A 20,745-nucleotide genomic window follows, 5' to 3' on the forward strand; every position below is an offset into this window, starting at 1 on the left:
CCTTGGTTTGACTCAACAAAAAAAAAAAAAAAACCTGCCTGTAAATGGATAGTTCAGGGGGAAGAGACCAGACAACAGCTACAATTCAAGTTTGATCACAGATCTTTTATTATCAAACATGACGAGATAACATGGCTCCCTCCCTGCGGTCGGGCCCAGCAGCTGGAGGTCCTGGCAGATGTTGGGATGGAGGGACACTGGGATCCAAGGATCCTCATGTTTACAGGCCGAGCTTGGTCCTCCTCCAGTGTCTCCTCTTGGAGTTGTACCTGAAATGAAACAATGTAAAAGACAAAACTTGTCAAGAACATTTGGATTTTCACAAAGGCAAAAAACAAAAACTAAGCTAACTGACGACTAATTTTATACACCAAAAACGCCACTTCTGTCCAACACGAATAACCTCCTTCCCAGTAAGAAAAAAGTAAAAATAACTGCGCTGCCCGTTTTTTTTTAATGCAAGTTAATTTTATCATCTCAGCAATTCATTTTCCGGCCAGCAACTATTTATGGAGACACCAAAGGAAATGCTCAAATGCAATAAAGTTTTCACAAACATAACAGGGAAAATTTTAAATTCACCATTCACCTCAGTTTGAATCAATTTATTCTGACCTGGTGGCTAGTACAAACAAACAACTGTTAATCTGAGATGAAGGGTGAAAAATAAAGCTCGTCATATATTTGAAGTGATTAAACACAGTTCTGCATCATGAGCTGTATAAGACAACGAAGCAGACATAGCAACTTGTTGCAATCACCTCTGAAGTCTGTTGGTTGTGCAATTCTTGCCATTAAGCTTTATTTCATCAGTGAATACTAAACTAAAGGATACAATGCACCTGAATCATTACCCCCAAAATGTGAAGACTGAATAGTACAAAACTACCAAGCACATCCAGATAAGGAAATTACCTTGGGACCTTAAATTAAGGTCAGGTTCAGTTGAAACCATGCAAATTCTGTTGATGCTGCTCTAGTTTCAGAGGCCACAAACCAACCACATCTGATGCTGTGTAATAAGTATTTAGTCACTGCAAAGATTGATGATTCTTTAGTGAATGAAAAATGCTTAAAAATCTACTTGTAGATCCCTTTTGAAGAAACAGTTACAACTACAACTGACTGTCCACCGTCACTAAATCACTGCAGCAATTACGAGAATAGTTCCCGACCATAGTAATTACAGATACAAGCTGATACCAGGGAAATGCTTCAGGATGGCAATTAAGTGGGCAAATCAGATGTTTGAGCAAACAGTGCAATGTTCAGCTACAGAGCTTCCTCATCACCAACACAGTGAGGAGTAGTAAGAGCTCCACAGCAGAAAGATGCTCTCAGCAGGGTTAATGACAGCACTCTACTGCAATGAAGTGCTGCAATTGCAGACCTGCTTTACATGACATGGACTTCCTGTATTAGTCACTGAGTCATACATATTTGCACTTAATGATAATGTATAGACAATTTAGCAATACTGAAGTGCATTTAAAAAAAAAAACCCATTAAAACAGACACCAAACTCTCAGGTAGAAGATTTCACCTCCACACTCCCTACAGCTTTTTCAATGCATGTTAAAATCTTACTGCTGAAATTATTCATAAAGTGAGTGTTAATTGCAAGTAAATATAGCAGTGCAAGTTTAATAGGTCTACCAAGCTTAACTATTGCATGCAGTCTAACACAGCTGTGCAATAAAGCCTACTGTGATGGTGGTTAAACTGTGAATGTTCAATTTATGGCTATTTTGAAAGTCTGACTGCTGAATAATGCCTCCTCTAAAATTAACATTAAGTTTACCACACACACACCTCTTAACTGTTTCAAGAAAAACTGACTTAAATCCTTAATGAGGGTAGGGTTTACTGCAGTGCTGATTTACCAGAATGCATTAACGTAAGCTAAGTGTTCCTCAGAAACAATACAAGTGTAGTAGTGTGAGTGTAAGTGGATGAATATATTTAGAACTTATGCAGAAGTGACTTGTTTAATCAATGTAAAAAAAACAGGCAAAAAAAAGTTTAAAATTTTGCACAAGGTTTGTATTTTGCATACAGGAGTTAAATGATTAGTATTAAAGTAGGAAGGAAAACCAAAAGGGCCAATGCATTCTACAGTTACCACATTTTTTCAGTACTTCCCAGCAGGACACACCAATAACTCCTAATTAAGTTAGTGATTCATCAATAGCTTAACCAGTTAAATTTAGTAAGGCAACACAATTTTTCTCCAAACCAATACTTTTCCATAAGTGGACAAGCTTCCTGGCTACTGCAGATAGATGAGTGTTTGCTACAGGTCTGATGATTTTGACTAAAACAAAAAAAAAGGCAACAATCTTACTTTTAGTTTTTACGTCTGCAGATACAAAGACATTTATAACTAACTTTAAAGCTGAATTCTGCAGAGTCTGGAGTTGACCCATAGATGTTTGACTCAGTGAAAAGGCCACTGCTTACTTTCCATGCATAGCAGCTACTTTTCATCTGGCACACAGTACAGCAAATACAGAAGACAAAAAATACACACACACACACACACACACACACACACAGAGTAAACTTACCTGATCTTGTTGCCAGTTTTCATTCTGATCCACTGAGGAATCGGCCTGTTCTGTTTCTGCTTCTTAGCGAGGAAACGCTTGATCCTGAAAGTCTTGTGGGACGACTAAGAACAACAAAAAGCTCCATTAACACAATGTCATCACATTAACAACTTTTCAACCCAAAGCCACATCTTTACCTTTTCAAACTGACGTATTTACATCATTTGCAGAGAGAAACTGAACCTAACATGCGTAGCACGGCATAGAAGCTAACAGCTAACATCAAGTAACCGTTTTAACACGCTCATACGCCATCACTTCAGACAAACATACACACTTATAAGGCACCACTGAGATATTTATTAAACACTTGAAGTATCGGTGGTGGTTTACAGGGGTTTCTCACATGGATGTTTAAAGATTTTGTATTTACCATTTTGTCCACTGTCCTTTCCCCACTATGGCAGTGGTCGAAGAGAGAGAAGGAAGTGACGCGGGCGCTTTTATCCAATCAGCGCCCAGAGAACGGACTGTGCCGTCTGCAGACAGCGACACCTACTGGAGGCTTCTTTACATTCAGCTCAGCAGCTGAGGCGTCACCTGCTGCATGTCTCGCCTCAAGCTCCCGGATCCCTCATTTGTTAAAGAAATTAATCTGGTGAGAGTGATGGAAGAATAATTCAATGCTTTACTTAAGCTTAGTACTAATACCACGCGGTAATAATACTCCATTACAAGTAAAAGTCCTGCATTGAAAATGTTATTGAAGTCAAAGTACACACGGAAATATAGTCAGGAAAATGAGAAATATCCCGTGAGTGTTACTAGGGGTGCAATCGGCGGATGCGGTCATGCAGGCGATGGGTGCTGTATTTTATACACTGTGGCGATGATGAAGATGCATTGTAAATAGCCAACCTGTAGTGAGATAACTGGTGTCATTTGTTTTAGTATTGAGTTTATGTTGATCATTCAGTTCATTAGTGGATAAACAATGGATTCCGCATCTGTGTATTAGAACAGACTGTGATGTTGGGTGTGTAATGCTTTATTGTAATGTAATTTCCTAGGACGTTTCCTGGACATGTGTAACTATAAATCTGGAAAATAGACTGAATTACAACTTGCAGAAAATATAACAGAACACCTAACAATGAACATAAATAGTTTAGTTTGTTCATCTGAACAGGTAATTCCTTGGACTGAAGATTGAAGTCTAGTTTCAGCAGTTCGTCAGGCTTGCCTAAAGCCTCTGATTGGTGAAAGAGGTGAACAATGAAGTGCTGAAACGTTTTCAAATAAAATCTCTCCACCCTTGAGTTTTCTTGTATTTTAAACCTAGGCAACTCCCCACCAAAGAGTAAAAAAAGACACACAAGCTTAAGCAAAGACCTCTTTTATTTCCAGTCAAAAGTGGCTACTGTATGTTAGCATCACCAGCTATGATATGTTTTCATGCTGATATGTTTTCATGTTCAGTTTAGTGCATCACAGATGAATTTTTCAATGGAATTTCAGATTAGAAAAGGGGGAAGGCCACAGGTTGATCACTCTGATTGAAGTGTTCATGCAGGCATGGCTGTCACATGGCAGTCTAGTCAGAAATGGCTATTTCTCCTGTCTCCTCAGCATATATTGTTCCTGTGAGACTATTATAAGTTTATAGACCATGGAACGTTTTAATAACAGTTCTGCACATACACATACATAAGATGTCTATGTGTGCACTTCAAACTGAAAATGGCAATGATACAACAGAAATCTCTTTCAAGACGGTGTGGAAACAATATTGATGAGCTTGGCAAAGTTGACATGTTGAGTGATTGGGAAGTTTAAGACCTGCAAGGTTATTTTATACCTCCAGAATGTGATTTGGATTAACAAGTTAAAAGCTGATATTTGCAGTGTGAACAATTTCCACCAGAGAAACAATACTGAAATAAGGTCACTTTGAGTTCACATGGTCCAAGAAAGCTTTGGCTTCACCTAATGTTCCCTACAGCCAAACTCTTTCCAAAGGTTACTGTTACCTTTCCTAACAAACAAAACTAATAGAGGGTCACATTCAGGCACAAGGAGGCTCCACCCTCACACTCTGCCTCTGAGACTGGGAGAGCCAGATGTAGCCCTGCTTCAACTGCAGTGCACGTTGCCCTGAGGCACCACATCGCTGCTCTGAGCCTCACAGGCCTGTCTACCCTCTCCTCACCAAACTTAAAATGCCATAAGTAGAAATCTGCTCAGTCATCTCCTTTGTCAACCACTTTCTTGGTCTCAGTGTCTGGCTTCCTGTCAGCAGAGTTGGATTCAGCTCCTCCTCCTGTAGTACGATTGCGGCTTCTGGCCCCTGGCTGGTACAGCTGAATAGCAGGCCGATCCTGATGCACAGACAGACAACACTATTAGAAACACTAAAAAGGAAGAAATGATGGGAAATTACTTGATAATTTGAAAGACTAGAATAGTCACCTTATTTCGTAGCCGCTCTCTTTTGCCACCATCATCCTTCTTGTTGTCTTTGGCGAGCTTCTCCGGCCTCTCAAAGTGAATGGATTCTCCAACATTTTCACCCTTTTTCTTCTCCAAGGCACGGTCTTTTTCTTTTTTCACCTCATCCTCCCGCTTCCGGCACGAGTTTTCTCCATCGTGCTGTTCTCTCCTTCTCCGCCGCTCTTCGTCCTGACGCCTGATGCGCTCCTTCTCTTTCTGCCGCCGCTCCTTCTCTCGATCGCGCTCTCTGTCTCGATCTGTGTCACGCTCCCTGAACTCCTTTCGCCCGTCATCATCCGCTCTGTGTATAAAACACAAATGTTACAGTATTCTGCTCAAAGTGAGCAATGTGTTTTCAAATAAAATGACTGAAGCAACTAACTTCCTTCCCCGATCCTCCTTATTTTCAATGTTCTGGCGCCTCTTATGATCAGCACTTCCCATGGATCTGTCCTCTTTACTTGGCTTCTCTGGTTTCTTGCTCTTTTCCTTTGGCTTCTCAGGATCAGCACCTTCACCTCTGTCTGGCTTCTTCAAGAGCTACACAGTTGAACATAAAGAGATATCAGATCATAATGAAATATTGGAAATTAAACACAGTTGTAAACTGCTACACTCCACTGCAGCACACGCACCTTAATTTTTGGTTCTTCTTTAACTTGGTCCTTGTCTTTCTCCAGCGGTTTCTCAAGTCTCCTCATCTTCTCTGCCTCCTTGCGCTTCCTTCTCTCCTCCTCCCTCCACTTACGACGCTCCTCATCCCGCAGACGCTTCCGTTCAAGCTCCCTCCTCCTTCTTTCTTCTTTCTTTTCCTCCCTGATTCTCTGAATGGAAGTGTATCAGGACATGAGGTCACCCTTCATCATGCAATTTAACATAGCTAACATAACAAAAAAACATAATAGAACACCACACTGTTGTGCACATTTACCTGTTTATTCTTCAGGAAGTCCAGCAGAGGAGTAGTTTTTTTCCCTTGAAGAAAGAGAAAAGGTATGTTTAAATTATCCTTTGGACAGTGTGTCTATTTCAACATATATACAATGATGTCTCAGGTCTATTTTTAATTGACCTACCTACAAGTTCCTTTGATTTTGCCTCAATCTCTTCCAACAGGGTCTCAGGTGTTGATGTCAACTTTTCTTCATCTCCATTATAATATTCCAGGAACCGCTTGTAATCAGGATCTTAAAGAAAATGACATGCGAATACAGATACAAGATTATACACAAATAAATCAACCTGTTCTTCCTGACTTTTTTCCTCATTAAAAACTGGCAAATCTAACCATAAACATGCAGTACATGGAGCAAATGGTTGATGGTTATGCCACTAAAATATATATTCATTGAATCTAATTTCTTTATTACAATAAGGCAAAACATGCAAATTACTTTTAAATATCAGTAAATATCTTTACCTTCAGTAATTGTTCCACATTTTGCGTCCTTTTTCTTACTTCTTTTCTTGGCAGTCTTTTGAAAGGGTGCAAACTCTACAATGGCAGGATACTCCTGTCCTGTTGCAGACAAGTGATATGTGGACAAGGGTGAAGGCTCAATTCGTTACTGATAAAATCCTTAGGTTTGTTTATTTAACTCCAATTCATTATCTTCATACCTCTGTTGTCAATGAATACATATCCATCAAATCGATCTCTGAAGAGGACTATATCATCCTGATTTTTGAAATTGATGTAAGCCCTTGCGAAGAGGTGAGGGTAAAGGCTGAAAGGACAGAAGAATCATGTCATGGCAAACTATTAGAGGCGCTGGTAGTATGTTTTAAATGATGAAAAGTATTTGCAGCAACTCACCTGGTGTCGTTGGAGAAAAACTCCAGGTAGTCCAGCTCTGGGAGAGGTTGCAGCTGCTCCTCCAGCTCCTCCTTGGTCAGACTAGGTGGTAATCGCCTAATCACGATCTGGGGAAACATTATTCACAGTTGTAGTTATTAGCACAGATGTGAGAACAATCAGACTGAACAAAAGAGGGCAACAACTGGCTAATATTAACTTAAAGTTGGGTGAGAGTTAGTCTGGTTTTAACTGACTTTATCATTCACAAACTGCGTGTTAGATTTGAAAAGCACAGCCAGTCAAAAACTTGCCGTTACTTCATGAAATCATTATAAGTATTCATAACTGACTGGTTTATAGCAACCGAAGCTAACGTAGCTAGCAAGTTTCACCTTTGTCATGGCCTCTTTCTTTTCCTTGGACTTCTCCGTCTTTTCTCCATCTTCACATTTTATTTCCACTTTTTTCTCCTTCGGTCGAGTGTTTTCCTTGTCTTCCTTCATGGCTGAAACGCTACTTCGTCGCGCGGTTGAATTTCATCTCATCCCGCAGACTTGTTTACTTTTGTAGCAAGTTAGCCGGCTAGCAGCAAGCGAACTAACCGTAACTTCCTCTCTGACGGTTGGGACTGCAATTCAGTGTTCCCACCCGAGGGGAGCGCTGTAATTTAAAACGAACGTACACCATGAACTTCTAAATATGATTAAATGTATTTATTTTTTGTCAATATTATTATTTTTATTTTTTAATTTGACTGTAAGGCTATCTTTGGTTGTTTTTTTTCTATTGAAAAAAATTAAAAGGTCAGAAAAATAAAACTTCCTTTTTATTGACTGCCCTTCAAAATAAAAGGAAGTTGAACTTTTGAGTAGATTATTTTGTATTGGTGGAAAGTAACTATGTACATTTCCAAATACAGTACTTAAATTCAATTTTGAATTACTCATACCTTACTTGGGCATTTCTATTTAATAACACTTTATACTTCTACTCCACTACATCTCAGAGGGTTTTTTTGCACTGTTTACTCTTTATTAACGGATATACTTTTCAAATAACAATTTTACATTTTTATGCGTCCATATCTATCATTTTTCTTTCGTTCTTGTTTTGTTACTTGTTCTGAGTTGACTTACTGTGATGTGTTGATATGTCGTCTTTTGTCAGAGCCAGAGCTGACGCTTTTCTTTTGAAAACTCCGACAGGAAGTGTTTTTTTGTTCTCTGGTAGAGGAGTTCAGGTCATCCGGGCGGTCGACATTTTGTTAGCTTCTTAGCAAAATAAACTATCGAGGGTAGTCTCGGGGCAACTTGGTTGTCCTCAAAGTTGCTCTCAGTCGTCTGACAGTTGAACTCTGTAATCATGTGGTATGAAATTCTGCCTGGCTTCGCCATCATGACCGTGTGTATGATCATTCCTGGCGTCGCCACCGCACAGATCCACAAGTTCACCAACGGAGGAAAGGTGAGAAGGATGCTGCCTGCTAATGTGGCCCTGACCGTGCTAAAAAACGGAGTGTAAATGCTGCAAGTCTGTTTTTGTACGTTCAACTGCTTTATTAAAGACTCACGTGCTCTCTGTAGGAGAAGAGAATCGCTCGGGTTCCGTGGCACTGGTATCTGATGGAGAGAGATAGGCGAGTGTCGGGATCAGGACAGTACCATGAATCCAAGGTGAGAGTCCATGTGTCAAAACCTTTTGCAAAGATGTGCATATTTTCATATGTGTATTAAAAATACACATTTTCCCTCTACCCAGCTCTGTATCGACTGTCTCCCATTCATCTATGACATTAGTTGTTTTATTAAAAATAAACAACAACAGAACAGACGAACCACACAGATGTGCTCATTTTCTAAAGACACATGCACAGGTATTGGTACGTCAGCACAATAGATAAATTGACTGGCACTCGTGAGACTTGCTTTTAACAAATAATAACACCTCTTCTGCACAGCTGACGCATACTGATGACGGAAAATAAAGTAGTATGAATCCTATAGACCGCTTTATCAGAGTTAAACTTAATACTGTGTTGAACAGGGTCACTTGGTTCAGAAATTGTATAATTTCTCATAGAAGACCACTTCATTGTAAGAAAAGTTCTCTCTAAAAGTGTGAATGGCAACTAATGTTTTCATCAGGGTAATGTTAGCACACCACTCTTACTTGTGTAAAACAATCCACACAAAATCAAAAAAGTATAATGACTTATGATATTGCAATTAGCACCTACTCCTGAACAATGAGATTACAACCTGTCATTTTTAGTTAGATCACTGAAAATCGATGCTAAAATCCCAAACGGTACAGAAGGCAGACAAAAAGTAAACAAACATGGAGATTCTTGAATGGATTATTGTATTATGAAAGTATTGAAATGTCCTGTTACTGACATGTTTTTAACTATACAATCGCATGTAAACTGACAAGAAAACATGCTTAAACAAACTTAATTACCATACCACAGCATAACCTTGTAATCAAAGGCCCTGCACACCTATACAGGTGTTAAATATTTGACTGATGAGACCTCCACTCAGGTTGCAGGTGGACAGAGCTACACTAGAAATCACTTTGAAGTCACCAAGATTCATATTCTAGTGCAAATGTTTAGGTATAATTTGTTCCCCCTTCTCAGGCTCTAAAATACCAACAAGAGGAAATATAATATATAATAAGTGAAAATGGTGGACCAAAGGTGTGCAGGGCATAGAAAGTAGATGACATGATCCCTGTGATATATTCTCAGTCTAAGCATCACGATTTTCATACAGTAATCATTGAAACTATCACCATCAATCTAAAAAAGCAAAAACCTGGATGATGGTTCATTGGTTTATAAATTATTAGTAACATTTAAGACACTGTAGTTCTGATTAATCTTTTTTTCTTTCTCAACAGGGACTCGAGAACATCCACTGATGACCAGGAACATGAAGACCCTGATGAGAAAAAAGTTCTTTGTTGTACATTAAAGGATTATATTTAACATTCAGCTGTTCGTTTTTTCGGTCTTTTAAAGCGGTTGTTCCTGTTATCAATTAAACTGTTCCATACTGGAAATCTTTTGAGGCTTGGGTCATATGTTGAAGCTAAAAAACAACTGACAAGAGAGCGGGGTTCTAACTAAACTAATGCTTTACACCTGTTGTCGATTTTATACTTAACATCTGATAATCCAGTGTTGTACTGGAGGAATATATCAATGTCTGTTGTGAGACTCGACGTTGGTTATCATACATCCTAAATGTCTCTTCCTGGTCTTGAAAGCTGCAGTCAACTGTTGAAAGTCTAATCGTATTGTTCTGATTGAAATAAATAATTTATTATTGAAACTAATAATTGATAACTCTAAAAATGACAAATTAATCAATGATGAAAATAATAATTTTATTACAATCCTCTCGGTTACAAGAGCCAACCCTGTTGAAATACTGCCATGTCCAAAATATCACACTATTAACAGTTAAAAACAGGATCCTCCAAGGAGTTGAAAGAAATCGGAGAGGTCATTAAATGATTAACAGACTAGAAAAACAGAAAAAAACATGTCTGCTACACAAAAATATATCGATATTTTCAGACATTTCCCTCTTAGGACATCCAAAAATTAAGCTAAAATTAAACAAATTGACACTTTAAGAAGTTCGAAAGTTGGGAACGTTCATTTAAAAGAAAACCACAAGATGACTTCATAGTGAAAATTTATTTGCCATTCTCTTCGGGATGATATGCAAAAATTTACAAAAGAAAATTATAGTTGAACAGCTGAAATGAAAAACTAGTTCCAGTAGGTAAATAGGATGGAGACAAATAATACAACTAAATACTTCTCAGAGTCTCACTTCTACACATTTCTTTACAGTTAAGATCCTCCCTCCACACTGTACATTCCCCTTACGCCTCCTCCCAAAATAGACACCTGTAGTCACAGGACAAAGTAAAGGTGTCTGATAAAAGGTCATCTGAGAGCAAACTGTGGAAACGTGATGTTCACTTCTCCTCCTTGCCTTTGGTTTTCCTGTACACCATTTCCCTGAAGCTCGACAGGATCTTGCTCTCTCTCTTCCTCCTCTCCTCCTGGTTGAAAGACGCCAGAGCTCTCTTTTCATCTGCGCTGTAGATCTGGTTCTCCTTTCTCAGACGCACAGCCTCCATACGACGATGTCTGCAGGGTTACGTGTGGGAATTGGTCAGTATTACATGAAGAATAGATGGATGGTTCTTTGGTTTACATTCATTTTAACTGTGCCACAACTTCAAACGTACTATCTGAAGTTACTGGACCATTCAAAATAACTGCTTAAATATATTGAAGTTCTCAGATTTCTTCACTGAGATTTGAAATGAATAAACATATTTGTGAAGAGAGGCATCATGCTGATACTTGAAATACTGAATTGCTGCTGCACAAACCGTATCATGAGCAAGGTGACAGTTTTTAATCCGACCTCTAAGCTTCACGTACCTGCTGCCGCTCATCACATAACCAGACTTCTCAAAGTTTGCGATCTCGTCGCTGGTGAGACCGATCTCTCCTCTTCTCGGGATACGTTTTCCTGCTTTCACGTACTCTGCCATCGCAGCACCTTCACCTGGCAACAGCGCATGACCGAAACTAGAGGAAGAGAAAAATGCACTTGGTGAACAAGCTGAATGCTTTTACTTAATGAATCAGAAATGTCAAAAGTTAGTTAGTTAGTTAGTCAGGCTGCGGGATATTATATTTCCTATATGAAACAAATGTTTGAGAGTGTAGTCTCTGTGTGTATGAGATGTAAATACAGATTCTAAACTTAAACATATTGTTTGCTTTTTCTTGGCAGAGTGAAGATCGGTTCATACAGCTGCTTTTAATGTTAAGAAGCTGACCTCTAACAATTATTTGTATTATCAATAAATCTGCTGATTATTTGGTCTATAAAATGTCAGACAGCGATAAGCGCCCATCACAAGTTCCTAGAGCCCAAATTACATCTTCAAACTGTTTTGTCCGAAACCCAAAGACGTTCAGTTTACTATCACAGAAGGCCAGTTAATTTAGTGTCAATCCTCTAATTGATTAATCAACCAGTCTTTTCAGGAACAAAACACGTAAAAAAAACAAACAAACGTAACAAAAACGTATTTTGTTTTCCACTGTAACAAGTGAAGCTGAAACGAATAGTTGTTCGAAGGAAACTGGCCACAGTGTTTTGGACTATTTGTTGAACAGAACAAGACATCTGAAAACGTCAGCAGGAAAACTATTTTCTGGTCTTTTATAGACAAACCCATTAATTGCTTGATCGAGTAAATAATTGGAAGATTAATCAGAAATGAAAATAACTTACCTGTAGCCCAATATACAAATATAGAGGCTAGACCTACGTTTTTTGTGCTGTGCCTAACAGTGCTGTGTTTTTGTTGTGAACACTTTAATCACAACGGCGTAAACTGCAAGAAGAGGAGTGGATGTCAAACAGACTCACTCCAAAGGCCTGTCGTCCTGGGACATATGGGTGAGTGGAGCTTCAGGGCCAACCATGTGCTCGTCCATGCAGGTCTTCTCCACCCACATCACCCCATTGGGATCCTCCTCTTCCTCCTCCTCCTCCTCAGACTCCTCGCTGCTGGACTCACTGGACTCCTTACGACTCTTCTTCGCCTTCTTCTTCTTGGACTTCTTGGACCTGTTAGGAAACATGTGATGCTTGGTTAAATCACCTCCTCCCCCTCTGTTTGAGTGAAGCACGTAGTTGCATTCACACTTACTTTTTGCTCTTCTTTTTCTTTTTCTTCTTCTTTATTTCTTCTTCTGCAAGATAAAAATGTGACAGCTCAGCTTATAAATGTGATGAAACCGACTGTTTTGAGCTTTAATAAATGAATGTAACTATGACTGTCTCACCATCTGACTCTGACTCCAGCTCACTGTCCTCGGAGTGCTTTTTGTTCTTTTTCTTCTTGGATTTCTTCTTCTTCTTCTTTTTCTTCTTCTTCTCTTCTGTTAATGACAGACAGGATTCCTTGTAAATTCAATCGATACACCATGTCACTTCAATTTATTAATGTTCCCACACTTCACAGGCAGTACCTTCTGAGCTTGACTCTGAACTGCTGTTTTTCTCATCTTCTTCAACTGGTGTGAATTCATCAGAGCTGGTAGAAACAAAATAAGAAAAATGTGACGTACAGAGGGGTGATCATCCGCTGTGAGTACAGTACTGGAGAGAAAATTACACTTTTAAACCAGCAAGTCTCATACTCCTCCAAAAACAATATCATACACTGAATATGTTTCTTATGATGGAGAGATTCTTCACTTACTCTGGTTCTTTCACTCTTGGTGAATATCCCCACACTTCAGGACAACCCAACTCACCGATCCTCTCCCTCTCTTGAAGGCGCCTGTAACATACAGACAAACAGATGTAGTTATCTAGACAATATGGGGAAAAAACCTTTCAAGCAACATATCAATATCAATTCCTATATTCACTTAAAACCTAAATAATGTATCTTTTTATGGATCAGCAGTAGGGAAGTTCAGCAATTTAACATTAGCAATGTCAGACAATATCCATATTGATATTGTGATACTTATTTCAACCATACTGTCTAGTCCTAAATGGCAATTTAAGATCTAGTTTATTACACAATGTTTTAACATATCCCTTTAGGTTAGGGGTAAATCATCCCAGTGTTGTAATCACTGGGATTACAACTGCTATTGACTGTTTGAAATACATTATTTTTTACCTGGCAAGGTAAATTGACCCTTTAATAACTAATCAATAAAATAATATTTGGTTTACCTGGCGATAAAGGCTTCTTGTCTCTGTCTCTGAGCGTCGTCCCGCTGCTGTTCGTAGTAGTATTCATCTCTAAAGCTGCCGTGTTTTCCCGGAGCGTCCCGCTGCTCGGACCAGTGGTTGTGACTGCTGCTGTTGTTGTTGGAGGTGTTGTTGTGACGCTCCCTGGACCGGGACCGGGACCGAGACCGGGACCGACTGCGACGAGGGCTTCCTATACGAATCCGTCTGATGTTTCTCGCCTCTCGGAATCGACGCTCCCGCTCCTCGCGTTCCCGCTCCCTGTTCCGCGGCTTCGGGAGTTTGGGCCCAAAGCTGTCCGGGGACAGGCTCCGCTCGAGGCTGTCGCTGCGATTGCGGCTGCGGGAGCGGGAGCGAGTCCGGGGTCTCCGAGCCCGAGGACTCCGAGGCCCGCAGCCGCCGTCGGAGCTCGACCTATCCGACAGAGGCATACCGACCGACCGCTTTAGATTTAAACGCCACAAACAAAAGTTTAAAAACTGTTTTTAGAGGAAGGTATGTAGACAAATTCACAAACTGCGATCCTGTGTTTTCCCTTTTCCTATGTACGCAAGCAAAACAAGCGTCCGTCCCCTAATAGAAACCGGGTCTTCATAACCATGCAATACACATAGTTCCGCTTCTACTGTGTTATAAAATATTTTAGTTTATCAGTAATGAAATAAATATATACAAACAAAAATAGGTATAATTACACACTTAAAAGATTTCCTTATTATTTCGATTTTATTTAACCCTAAAGAAAATACCAATTACTTGTTTATATCATGACGTTACAAATGCAACCTTGTGTCAGATGAGCATAATAAATCTACTTTTTATGTTTCGTTTAACTTTATTCTTTAACTACCGACTTTCACTTGTAATTACATTGAATGTTAGCTGTGTATTTTACGTGCTTTAATGTGCTGTGAGCATATATTTTCTCAGATTTTTAAAAAATCTGTTCCTATGTCTATAAAATACTTTTGTAAACTTTTTTTTGCTTTGCTTGTTGAACTTTCTGTGGGACAGGTGGTGACTGTATTTACATGGGTGGTGTGAACCTTTTGGAGCATATTTGGTTCAGCACTTCATTCCTACAACCTGAAACCAGGAAAGCATAAAACAGGTCCGAGATGACACAACAAATGTTTTGAGAAAATGAAACTATGTGATGCAACTATCAGTAGAGAGGAAGATAGTTTCTGATTAACTTCATGCAGACTTCAGCGGCAACAATTTGCCTTCAACGGGACAGATTTGGAGAAGAAGGCGTGAACCTGAGCGGATAAACACAGGAAATCTATTATGTGATGTTTGAGATAGTAGGAGTCTCTACGCTTTTATTTTGAAGGTGAACCGGTAGTTATCTAAAAAGAACACAATTTTCTACTGAAATAATATTCGGACAGTTTTTCATTGTTGTCTTTTCTTCTAACGTGAAGCCAAATTGTTGTTTATTTTATCATTATATCATTACAATGCTGTATGGTTTGAATTTTGTGTGGGTTAAAGCCACACTACGGCGACTCCTTGTGGCTGATCGGTTAGCGGGGAGCAGCAGGGGGATCCTGTCTGCCGTTAGCCATTGTTTGTAGCCTGACAAGTTACTATCTGCAGGAGTTGGTGTCTGCTCTGCTTAGTCTTGGCTGAAAACATCAAGGTTGCAGGTAAACAGGATTCATTTTAAACCCACAAGCTCGGAAATAATTATGCATCCATTGTGGTGCTGTGTGTGTAGCTAACAGGATGCTAGGCCGCGCTGTGCCCTTTCATTAAAGAGGAAGAGTGAAGGAGCTAGCGTTACCTTTTGTTAGCTGGCTAACGACTGCGTTTAAACACACCAATAACAATAATAACAGGCTCCTCAAAGTAGATAACCCCCCCTAAAGGTAAACAAACGCACTTCTCCGCTTTTGCGACGTCACGCGTGTCTAACATTTGAGCTAGTTACTACAAGTTTGGCAAACTAACGTTTAGCTAATGTCAGCTAACGTAACGTTATTGTTTTTGTTTCCTGATTTACAAAACTATCATTCGTAACATTTGTTCACATTCGTGCCCTCGTCATTCCTGTTTGCTTCAACGTCTCATAAAACTTGGAATCATTTCTTTTAGTAATAATGAATTTGTAACTATCCCTAGACAACAGTTAGGTTAAGCTAACAAAACTGCCCTGTATTAAATCACGTCTTGATTAAACCTTTTTGAGGTGTTTCTATTATTTTGTCCACCCTAGGCTAAATGGTAGAAACAAATATCAGAATAATGCAATATAATGCAAGAGCACCACAAATTGCAGCTTCCATCTGCATCTGCATCAACAGCCAACATCTGTGAAGTTATTTCAGCACAAGCTAAATATCATAATCTATTGTTATCTGCACTTTTGGGTATTGATAATAAACTAACAGCTGACTGTATGTGGACCCATAAGTTATAGGAAATTGCAACATAAGAAAGTTCACAGTCAACTAGTTTGTCCAGCAGAGGACAATGGCATGTTTTTTTAAAACACAAATATCAACATTGGGCTGAGAAATCTAATTTAGATTATCAAACATATTTCTCAGCACCTCAGACTACAGCCTAAATAACTTTGAGCTTGAATCAAAAAACCTCTAAGAAAATTTCCATAAAACAAACAAGCAACCTTCATGCATGTAGGGCTTGCTGCAGTGTTAGACAGTCATAGTTTTAGCTAGTTAATCAATGGAAACTGAGTGTATATGTGCAAAAGAGAACTAGGACAGAGGTGTTTGAAATTAAACTTCCTTCAGCAAACTTCCCTGATTGTTATATTTTCGACAGCTGGTTGAGTTTTTAATGGCAAGACAGTTTAGAACTGGAAAAGCCAGATGTGGGAATGGCCAACACTGAATTTTAGCCAAGTCTTTAACTGAATGTTTTGTTGATCCACTAATGTAATTAACAGACTTTTGTTGTGCATTTATTAGTGTGATTCTGATTTGTTCTCTATGATTTTTTTCTCTCTACAGACATGCCAAGTCTAAAGCTGATTTCTGCGACCGACACACAGTATTCAGCAGCTGTGCTGAAGTCAATGAATGAGCAGAGAAATCATGGATTATTTTGTGATGTCACTATCATCATACAGGACAAAAAATTCAGAGCTCACAAAACAATCCTGTCTGCCTCGAGTACATATTTCCACCAGCTCTTCAGTGTAGCTGGACAAGTGATCGAGTTAAACTTCATCAGAGCAGAAATCTTTGAGGAGATTCTCAATTACATGTACAGCTCCAAGATTGTCCGTGTGCGCTCCGACATGCTTGAGGAGCTCATAAATGCTGGACAGATACTGGGAGTGAAGTTCATTGCAAACTTGGGGTCACCATTATCACAAGTTAAGGGTCTTCCTGGTTTGTCTAAAGAGGCTGAAAGCAAAAGTGACGCATCCACAGAGATGATGCCGATCATCACGGAGTCCTTCTCAATATCTGCAGAGGAATTCAATCAGACGAGCAGACCTGCAGATAATGACGAGGACTCGGACAGTGATGTTATGTTTGTCTCACAAACAGATGCTCAAACCAGAGCAGCCAATCAGAAAACCAACTCTGGTGAGATCATTGATGTGGATGTAACTGATTCAGAAAAAAATGTAGCATCAAAGCAAAATGAAGAATCAAATCATGCAGTTCCAAAACAAAAAGAAAAAGCCACAGCCACCGTGAAAACACAAACCGCAAAGACTCCCAGTATCAGTTGTCATAACCCCAGTTTGCCAGACAGCAGCCCTCTGCGCAGTCCAGACTCCAGCTCCAATAACTCGTCTTCCCCTGCCAGAGTTTCCTCAGGAAGTGCTCCCACAACACCAGCCAGGTCAAGCAGTTTCACCCCCGAACCTTCGAGTGCCTCTCAGTCCTCTGAAAACAGTGATATAATGGGAGTCCACAAGAAACAAGTCTCTACTTCATCTCAGCAGGGGAATTTCAAATTAAGGCTCTTGGATGTTTCTGAAAATCCAGCTAATCAGCCTAACATTCCCAAATCAGCAATAGCAGCAAAAAAGACAGTGACACTCAATACAGCCACAGAGATTGATTCCATTTCATCAGGCTGTAAAGTTTATGCCAATATTGGAGAAAATACTTATGACATTGTCCCAGTGAAGGAAGATCCAGGTGAGGGAGGCTCTAAAGCCAATAAAGGGAAGAGATCGTTAATGGCAACACCTTTGAAACCCTTTGATAAAACTTCCCCCCCACCGAAGGCTGGCCCAAACAAGAAGAGGACCAAAACTGAGCTTGAGGATCACTACGAGTTGATCATGGATGGGAAGACTTTTTACGTGTGCATCGTCTGCAAGCGCCCCTACGTGTGTCTGACGAGCCTCCGCCGTCACTTCAACACGCACTCGTGGGAAAAGAAGTACCCTTGTCGCTACTGTAACAAAGTCTTTGCCCTGGCCGAGTACAGAACTAAACACGAAATTCACCACACAGGAGAGAGGAGGTACCAGTGCTTGTTGTGCAATGACATGTTCATAAACTACCAGTTACTGTCCACCCATTGCAAACAAGTCCACAACCAGGATCCCAGCGGGAGGAAAGAGAAAGACGACGCAGACAACAACTTATACCGCCTGCTGCCGTGTAAAACGGTGCAGATGAAGCCGTACTCATGGGCGAATGAGGGGCCCGGGGTCCCTGTCATCTCTGAGGATGGCAGCTTGCATCACATAACCACCGATGGCGAAGACGTCTCCTCTTCCACCCAGAGCAGGATGTTGAACTGGGACGACATCTTCATTGAACCTGACGCACACCTGACGCCCGACGCCCAACCCCAACCCCAACCCCAACCCCAACCCCAACCCCAACCAAGGTCAACCATAAGCACTCCTCCACAAGGCGCCACAGAGTTTGACTTTGTTATACCAGAGACCTACTGAGCAACACTCGCTGCTCCATTACCTGTGCCTTTTAGGTGCCCCCGCCCTTTTTTCCTCTTTGGTTCCATGTCATCAATGTTCTTCTGTAAGTTTCAATAATGGTGTCAGTGTGAGGTCCCGTCACAGTCTTTCCATTTAACGAAAAGATTAGTGCTGTAATATTGTACTGAATGTGGTGATGAAGCAGACCCACAGTTAATCAATGGTGGACTCTGAATTGTGAGTCAGCTGAAGATTGCACCAAAACAGGAAAGAGATGCTTGAATTTGTCTGTCGTGCCAGCTTCAACTAAATTGAAAAGGAGATGAAGCAAATAGTTGCAGTTGATGGAAGTGTAATGTGACTACCTTTTATTACTCTGCTTTTGTATTAGCATTGAACTTTGGTATCATTGGAATAAATGATAATGAGATTAGCCACTAAACAGAGAGGTGGTTCACATGCAAATCAAAAACTGACCCAGAAAAATAGGAGGCCCTTAATGCAGAACTCAGTAGCTATAATAAAAAGGCAAAAAAGGTAATGAACGGTTAAATCTTCGCAGTAAGAGACAAGTTATAGCTGTCGGAGGCTCAGACCAATGTTGATGCCTAATGTCTTTTTGGTGTTCAGCTACAAATTCTGTATCAGCCAGGAAATCTCAGCTGAAGGATCTGAAGCACAAAGCACTGAAATGAAACATTTAAATAGTGCTCTGACTTGTTTCAGCAATGATTTTTAACATTTAGGTCATGTTTCCGAAATCAGTTTATGACGTTAAGCAGCCCACTGAGCCCCATTTAATAAAATAGAAACGGGGTTACCTACTTTGAATGTGAAACCTCAGTTGACGATTATGTAAGCAGGTGACCTTTTTTTCTGGTCAGGATACATTAACGCATTTCTGATTTGTATAAAATACATGATGTCTGCCACAATGGAGTAAAACAAGGTTGTTCAAATGCATCATCAGCTGATGCATCAATCATGACTCGGCCTTTAACAGACACAAGGGTTTGCTGGAAGGATCGTTCCTGGTCTCCATTTGAGACCTAATTCTGTACAAGAGAATATGATCTGAAATATATTTTTTTTATTATGTTATTGTTGGCGATCCCACATGTGGGTATTGTGGCAGGGATGATACAATGCTTATTTAATTTTTTCAGTGGTTGGTAAACAATTATGGTTTCCTTTTTGTCCATTAAACACCTTATGTTTTATTTTGATGCACCTTCACATTTTTGTTTATCATGATTTCCATGTTGTTGTTTTTTTTTATATGAAATGTTATTTTAATGCCAAAATCTGGTGGCTTCATACTGTAGGCTAGAGATTTTGCATACAAATGTGATGATAGGATTGACATAAACTGAGGATTATTTCAGTCCAAACAAATAGCACTTAGTGTTCGATCATGGAGAAGTTCTGTTTTGTAACATTTTTGTTTTTTCTTTCTTTTTTCCTTTGTGTCAGAAAGTAGTGATTGGTCAGTATGAGTAAAAAAGTAGTGCTAACGTGGGAATCAATTACACTTCTTGTCATTCAGTAAAATCATGCCGATTTTCTTTTTTAATAAACAGATTAACCTTGGTGTGTGATGTACAGTATATATTTGTTTTAACTTCACTCTTTTTTTAACTCAGATGTATTTATTAGGTTTATAGCATAGATGATGAAATAGATATTAAATACTCGGGTCTGTTGGTATTTACCAAAATGTCCCTTTTCTGTGAGTTAGCAATGAGGATTATGTGACGATCAATAAATTATTTTACTATTTTAACATAACTGTCTTGCAACATGAGCCTATAAACATCTGCTATTTTATTTACTGTGTTTTGTCATTGCAGTGTTGTACTACCTCAAAATTAGGGCCACAAAACACTGATTAGCAATCACTTTGTCTCCCACAATGAAAGTGTTTTTAGTTTGTTTTTGTGGTTAAAATTAAACCAGTATAAGTGACAGTCTTGTTATAAATCTTACCTTCATGAAGGTTATAATGTTCAGTTTTTGTTGATTGAACTTTCTGATCGTTTGAGGCTGCGAGTTGTGCTGCTGTTGGAACTGTATTGCGTAATACCAGAGGAGTTTTTTCTCAAAAACTGAACATTATAACCTTCCTGAAGGAAGGATTTATTGCAGGGCTGTATTACATCACATTAGTTTTAGCTAGAATTCTTTAATAAACCGACACCTGAGTTTTTA

General features: G+C 39.5%; 5 protein-coding genes and 1 non-coding gene across 7 annotated transcripts; 2 read left to right on the plus strand and 4 right to left on the minus strand.

The window, feature by feature from the left end:
* Positions 1–84: 84 nt before the first annotated feature.
* Positions 85–3,102, minus strand: rpl39 (ribosomal protein L39). Its single transcript, XM_056383518.1, has 3 exons — positions 2,983–3,102; positions 2,568–2,671; positions 85–269 (listed from the first exon to the last, which is right to left on the minus strand). The coding sequence occupies exons 1-3, from the start codon at positions 2,983–2,985 to the stop codon at positions 221–223; spliced, it is 156 nt and encodes a 51-aa protein (XP_056239493.1). The 5' UTR covers positions 2,986–3,102; the 3' UTR covers positions 85–220.
* LOC130174148 (small nucleolar RNA SNORA69) lies at positions 1,264–1,397 on the minus strand. Its single transcript, XR_008828549.1, has one exon. It is a non-coding gene; the product is annotated as a small nucleolar RNA SNORA69 (small nucleolar RNA).
* Positions 3,103–3,929: 827 nt separating the features above from the next.
* Positions 3,930–7,466, minus strand: upf3b (UPF3B regulator of nonsense mediated mRNA decay). The gene is made up of 10 exons (XM_056382855.1): positions 7,230–7,466; positions 6,856–6,962; positions 6,660–6,766; positions 6,460–6,558; positions 6,116–6,226; positions 5,971–6,014; positions 5,675–5,863; positions 5,422–5,579; positions 5,019–5,340; positions 3,930–4,927 (listed from the first exon to the last, which is right to left on the minus strand). Exons 1-10 carry the CDS (start codon positions 7,338–7,340, stop codon positions 4,790–4,792), a joined length of 1,386 nt encoding a protein of 461 aa, XP_056238830.1. The 5' UTR covers positions 7,341–7,466; the 3' UTR covers positions 3,930–4,789.
* Positions 7,467–8,052: 586 nt separating this feature from the next.
* Positions 8,053–9,835, plus strand: ndufa1 (NADH:ubiquinone oxidoreductase subunit A1). Its single transcript, XM_056382857.1, has 3 exons — positions 8,053–8,301; positions 8,421–8,510; positions 9,742–9,835. Exons 1-3 carry the CDS (start codon positions 8,200–8,202, stop codon positions 9,760–9,762), a joined length of 213 nt encoding a protein of 70 aa, XP_056238832.1. The 5' UTR covers positions 8,053–8,199; the 3' UTR covers positions 9,763–9,835.
* Positions 9,836–10,216: 381 nt separating this feature from the next.
* nkap (NFKB activating protein) lies at positions 10,217–14,244 on the minus strand. Its single transcript, XM_056382856.1, has 8 exons — positions 13,638–14,244; positions 13,150–13,230; positions 12,917–12,981; positions 12,731–12,826; positions 12,595–12,637; positions 12,312–12,512; positions 11,309–11,458; positions 10,217–11,008 (listed from the first exon to the last, which is right to left on the minus strand). The coding sequence occupies exons 1-8, from the start codon at positions 14,084–14,086 to the stop codon at positions 10,834–10,836; spliced, it is 1,260 nt and encodes a 419-aa protein (XP_056238831.1). The 5' UTR covers positions 14,087–14,244; the 3' UTR covers positions 10,217–10,833.
* Positions 14,245–14,747: 503 nt separating this feature from the next.
* Positions 14,748–20,128, plus strand: zbtb33 (zinc finger and BTB domain containing 33). 2 transcript variants are annotated; one of them, XM_056382031.1, is made up of 2 exons: positions 14,748–14,766; positions 16,637–20,128. In XM_056382031.1, the coding sequence occupies exon 2, from the start codon at positions 16,639–16,641 to the stop codon at positions 18,553–18,555; it is 1,917 nt and encodes a 638-aa protein (XP_056238006.1). In that variant the 5' UTR covers positions 14,748–14,766; positions 16,637–16,638; the 3' UTR covers positions 18,556–20,128. The 2 variants fall into 2 exon arrangements, with proteins under 2 accessions (XP_056238006.1, XP_056238005.1); XM_056382030.1 differs by lacking the exon at positions 14,748–14,766 and adding an exon at positions 14,919–15,307.
* The last annotated feature ends 617 nt before the right edge of the window (positions 20,129–20,745 follow it).

This window comes from Seriola aureovittata, chromosome 8 (assembly GCF_021018895.1).
Source record: "Seriola aureovittata isolate HTS-2021-v1 ecotype China chromosome 8, ASM2101889v1, whole genome shotgun sequence".
NCBI lineage: Eukaryota > Metazoa > Chordata > Actinopteri > Carangiformes > Carangidae > Seriola > Seriola aureovittata.

What these genes read in the sequence shown, in the direction of transcription:
- nkap (XM_056382856.1), bottom strand. Translation starts at nt 14,086, where the DNA reads ATGCCTCTGTCGGATAGGTCGAGCTCCGACGGCGGCTGCGGGCCTCGG. An exon ending in AAGAAAAAGAAGAGCAAAAA is followed by an intron (nt 12,513 to 12,594) that starts GTAAGTGTGAAT and finishes GTTTCCTAACAG; the next exon opens with GTCCAAGAAGTCCAAGAAGA. An exon ending in TATGTGATGAGCGGCAGCAG is followed by an intron (nt 11,009 to 11,308) that starts GTACGTGAAGCT and finishes GTAACCCTGCAG; the next exon opens with ACATCGTCGTATGGAGGCTG.
- rpl39 (XM_056383518.1), bottom strand. An exon ending in AAAACTGGCAACAAGATCAG is followed by an intron (nt 270 to 2,567) that starts GTAAGTTTACTC and finishes GTTTCATTTCAG; the next exon opens with GTACAACTCCAAGAGGAGAC.
- ndufa1 (XM_056382857.1), top strand. Translation starts at nt 8,200, where the DNA reads ATGTGGTATGAAATTCTGCCTGGCTTCGCCATCATGACCGTGTGTATG. An exon ending in AGTTCACCAACGGAGGAAAG is followed by an intron (nt 8,302 to 8,420) that starts GTGAGAAGGATG and finishes TGCTCTCTGTAG; the next exon opens with GAGAAGAGAATCGCTCGGGT. An exon ending in GACAGTACCATGAATCCAAG is followed by an intron (nt 8,511 to 9,741) that starts GTGAGAGTCCAT and finishes CTTTCTCAACAG; the next exon opens with GGACTCGAGAACATCCACTG.
- upf3b (XM_056382855.1), bottom strand. Translation starts at nt 7,340, where the DNA reads ATGAAGGAAGACAAGGAAAACACTCGACCGAAGGAGAAAAAAGTGGAA. An exon ending in AAAATCAAAGGAACTTGTAG is followed by an intron (nt 6,015 to 6,115) that starts GTAGGTCAATTA and finishes TCTTTCTTCAAG; the next exon opens with GGAAAAAAACTACTCCTCTG. An exon ending in AAGAAGAACCAAAAATTAAG is followed by an intron (nt 5,580 to 5,674) that starts GTGCGTGTGCTG and finishes TCAACTGTGTAG; the next exon opens with CTCTTGAAGAAGCCAGACAG.
- zbtb33 (XM_056382031.1), top strand. Translation starts at nt 16,639, where the DNA reads ATGCCAAGTCTAAAGCTGATTTCTGCGACCGACACACAGTATTCAGCA.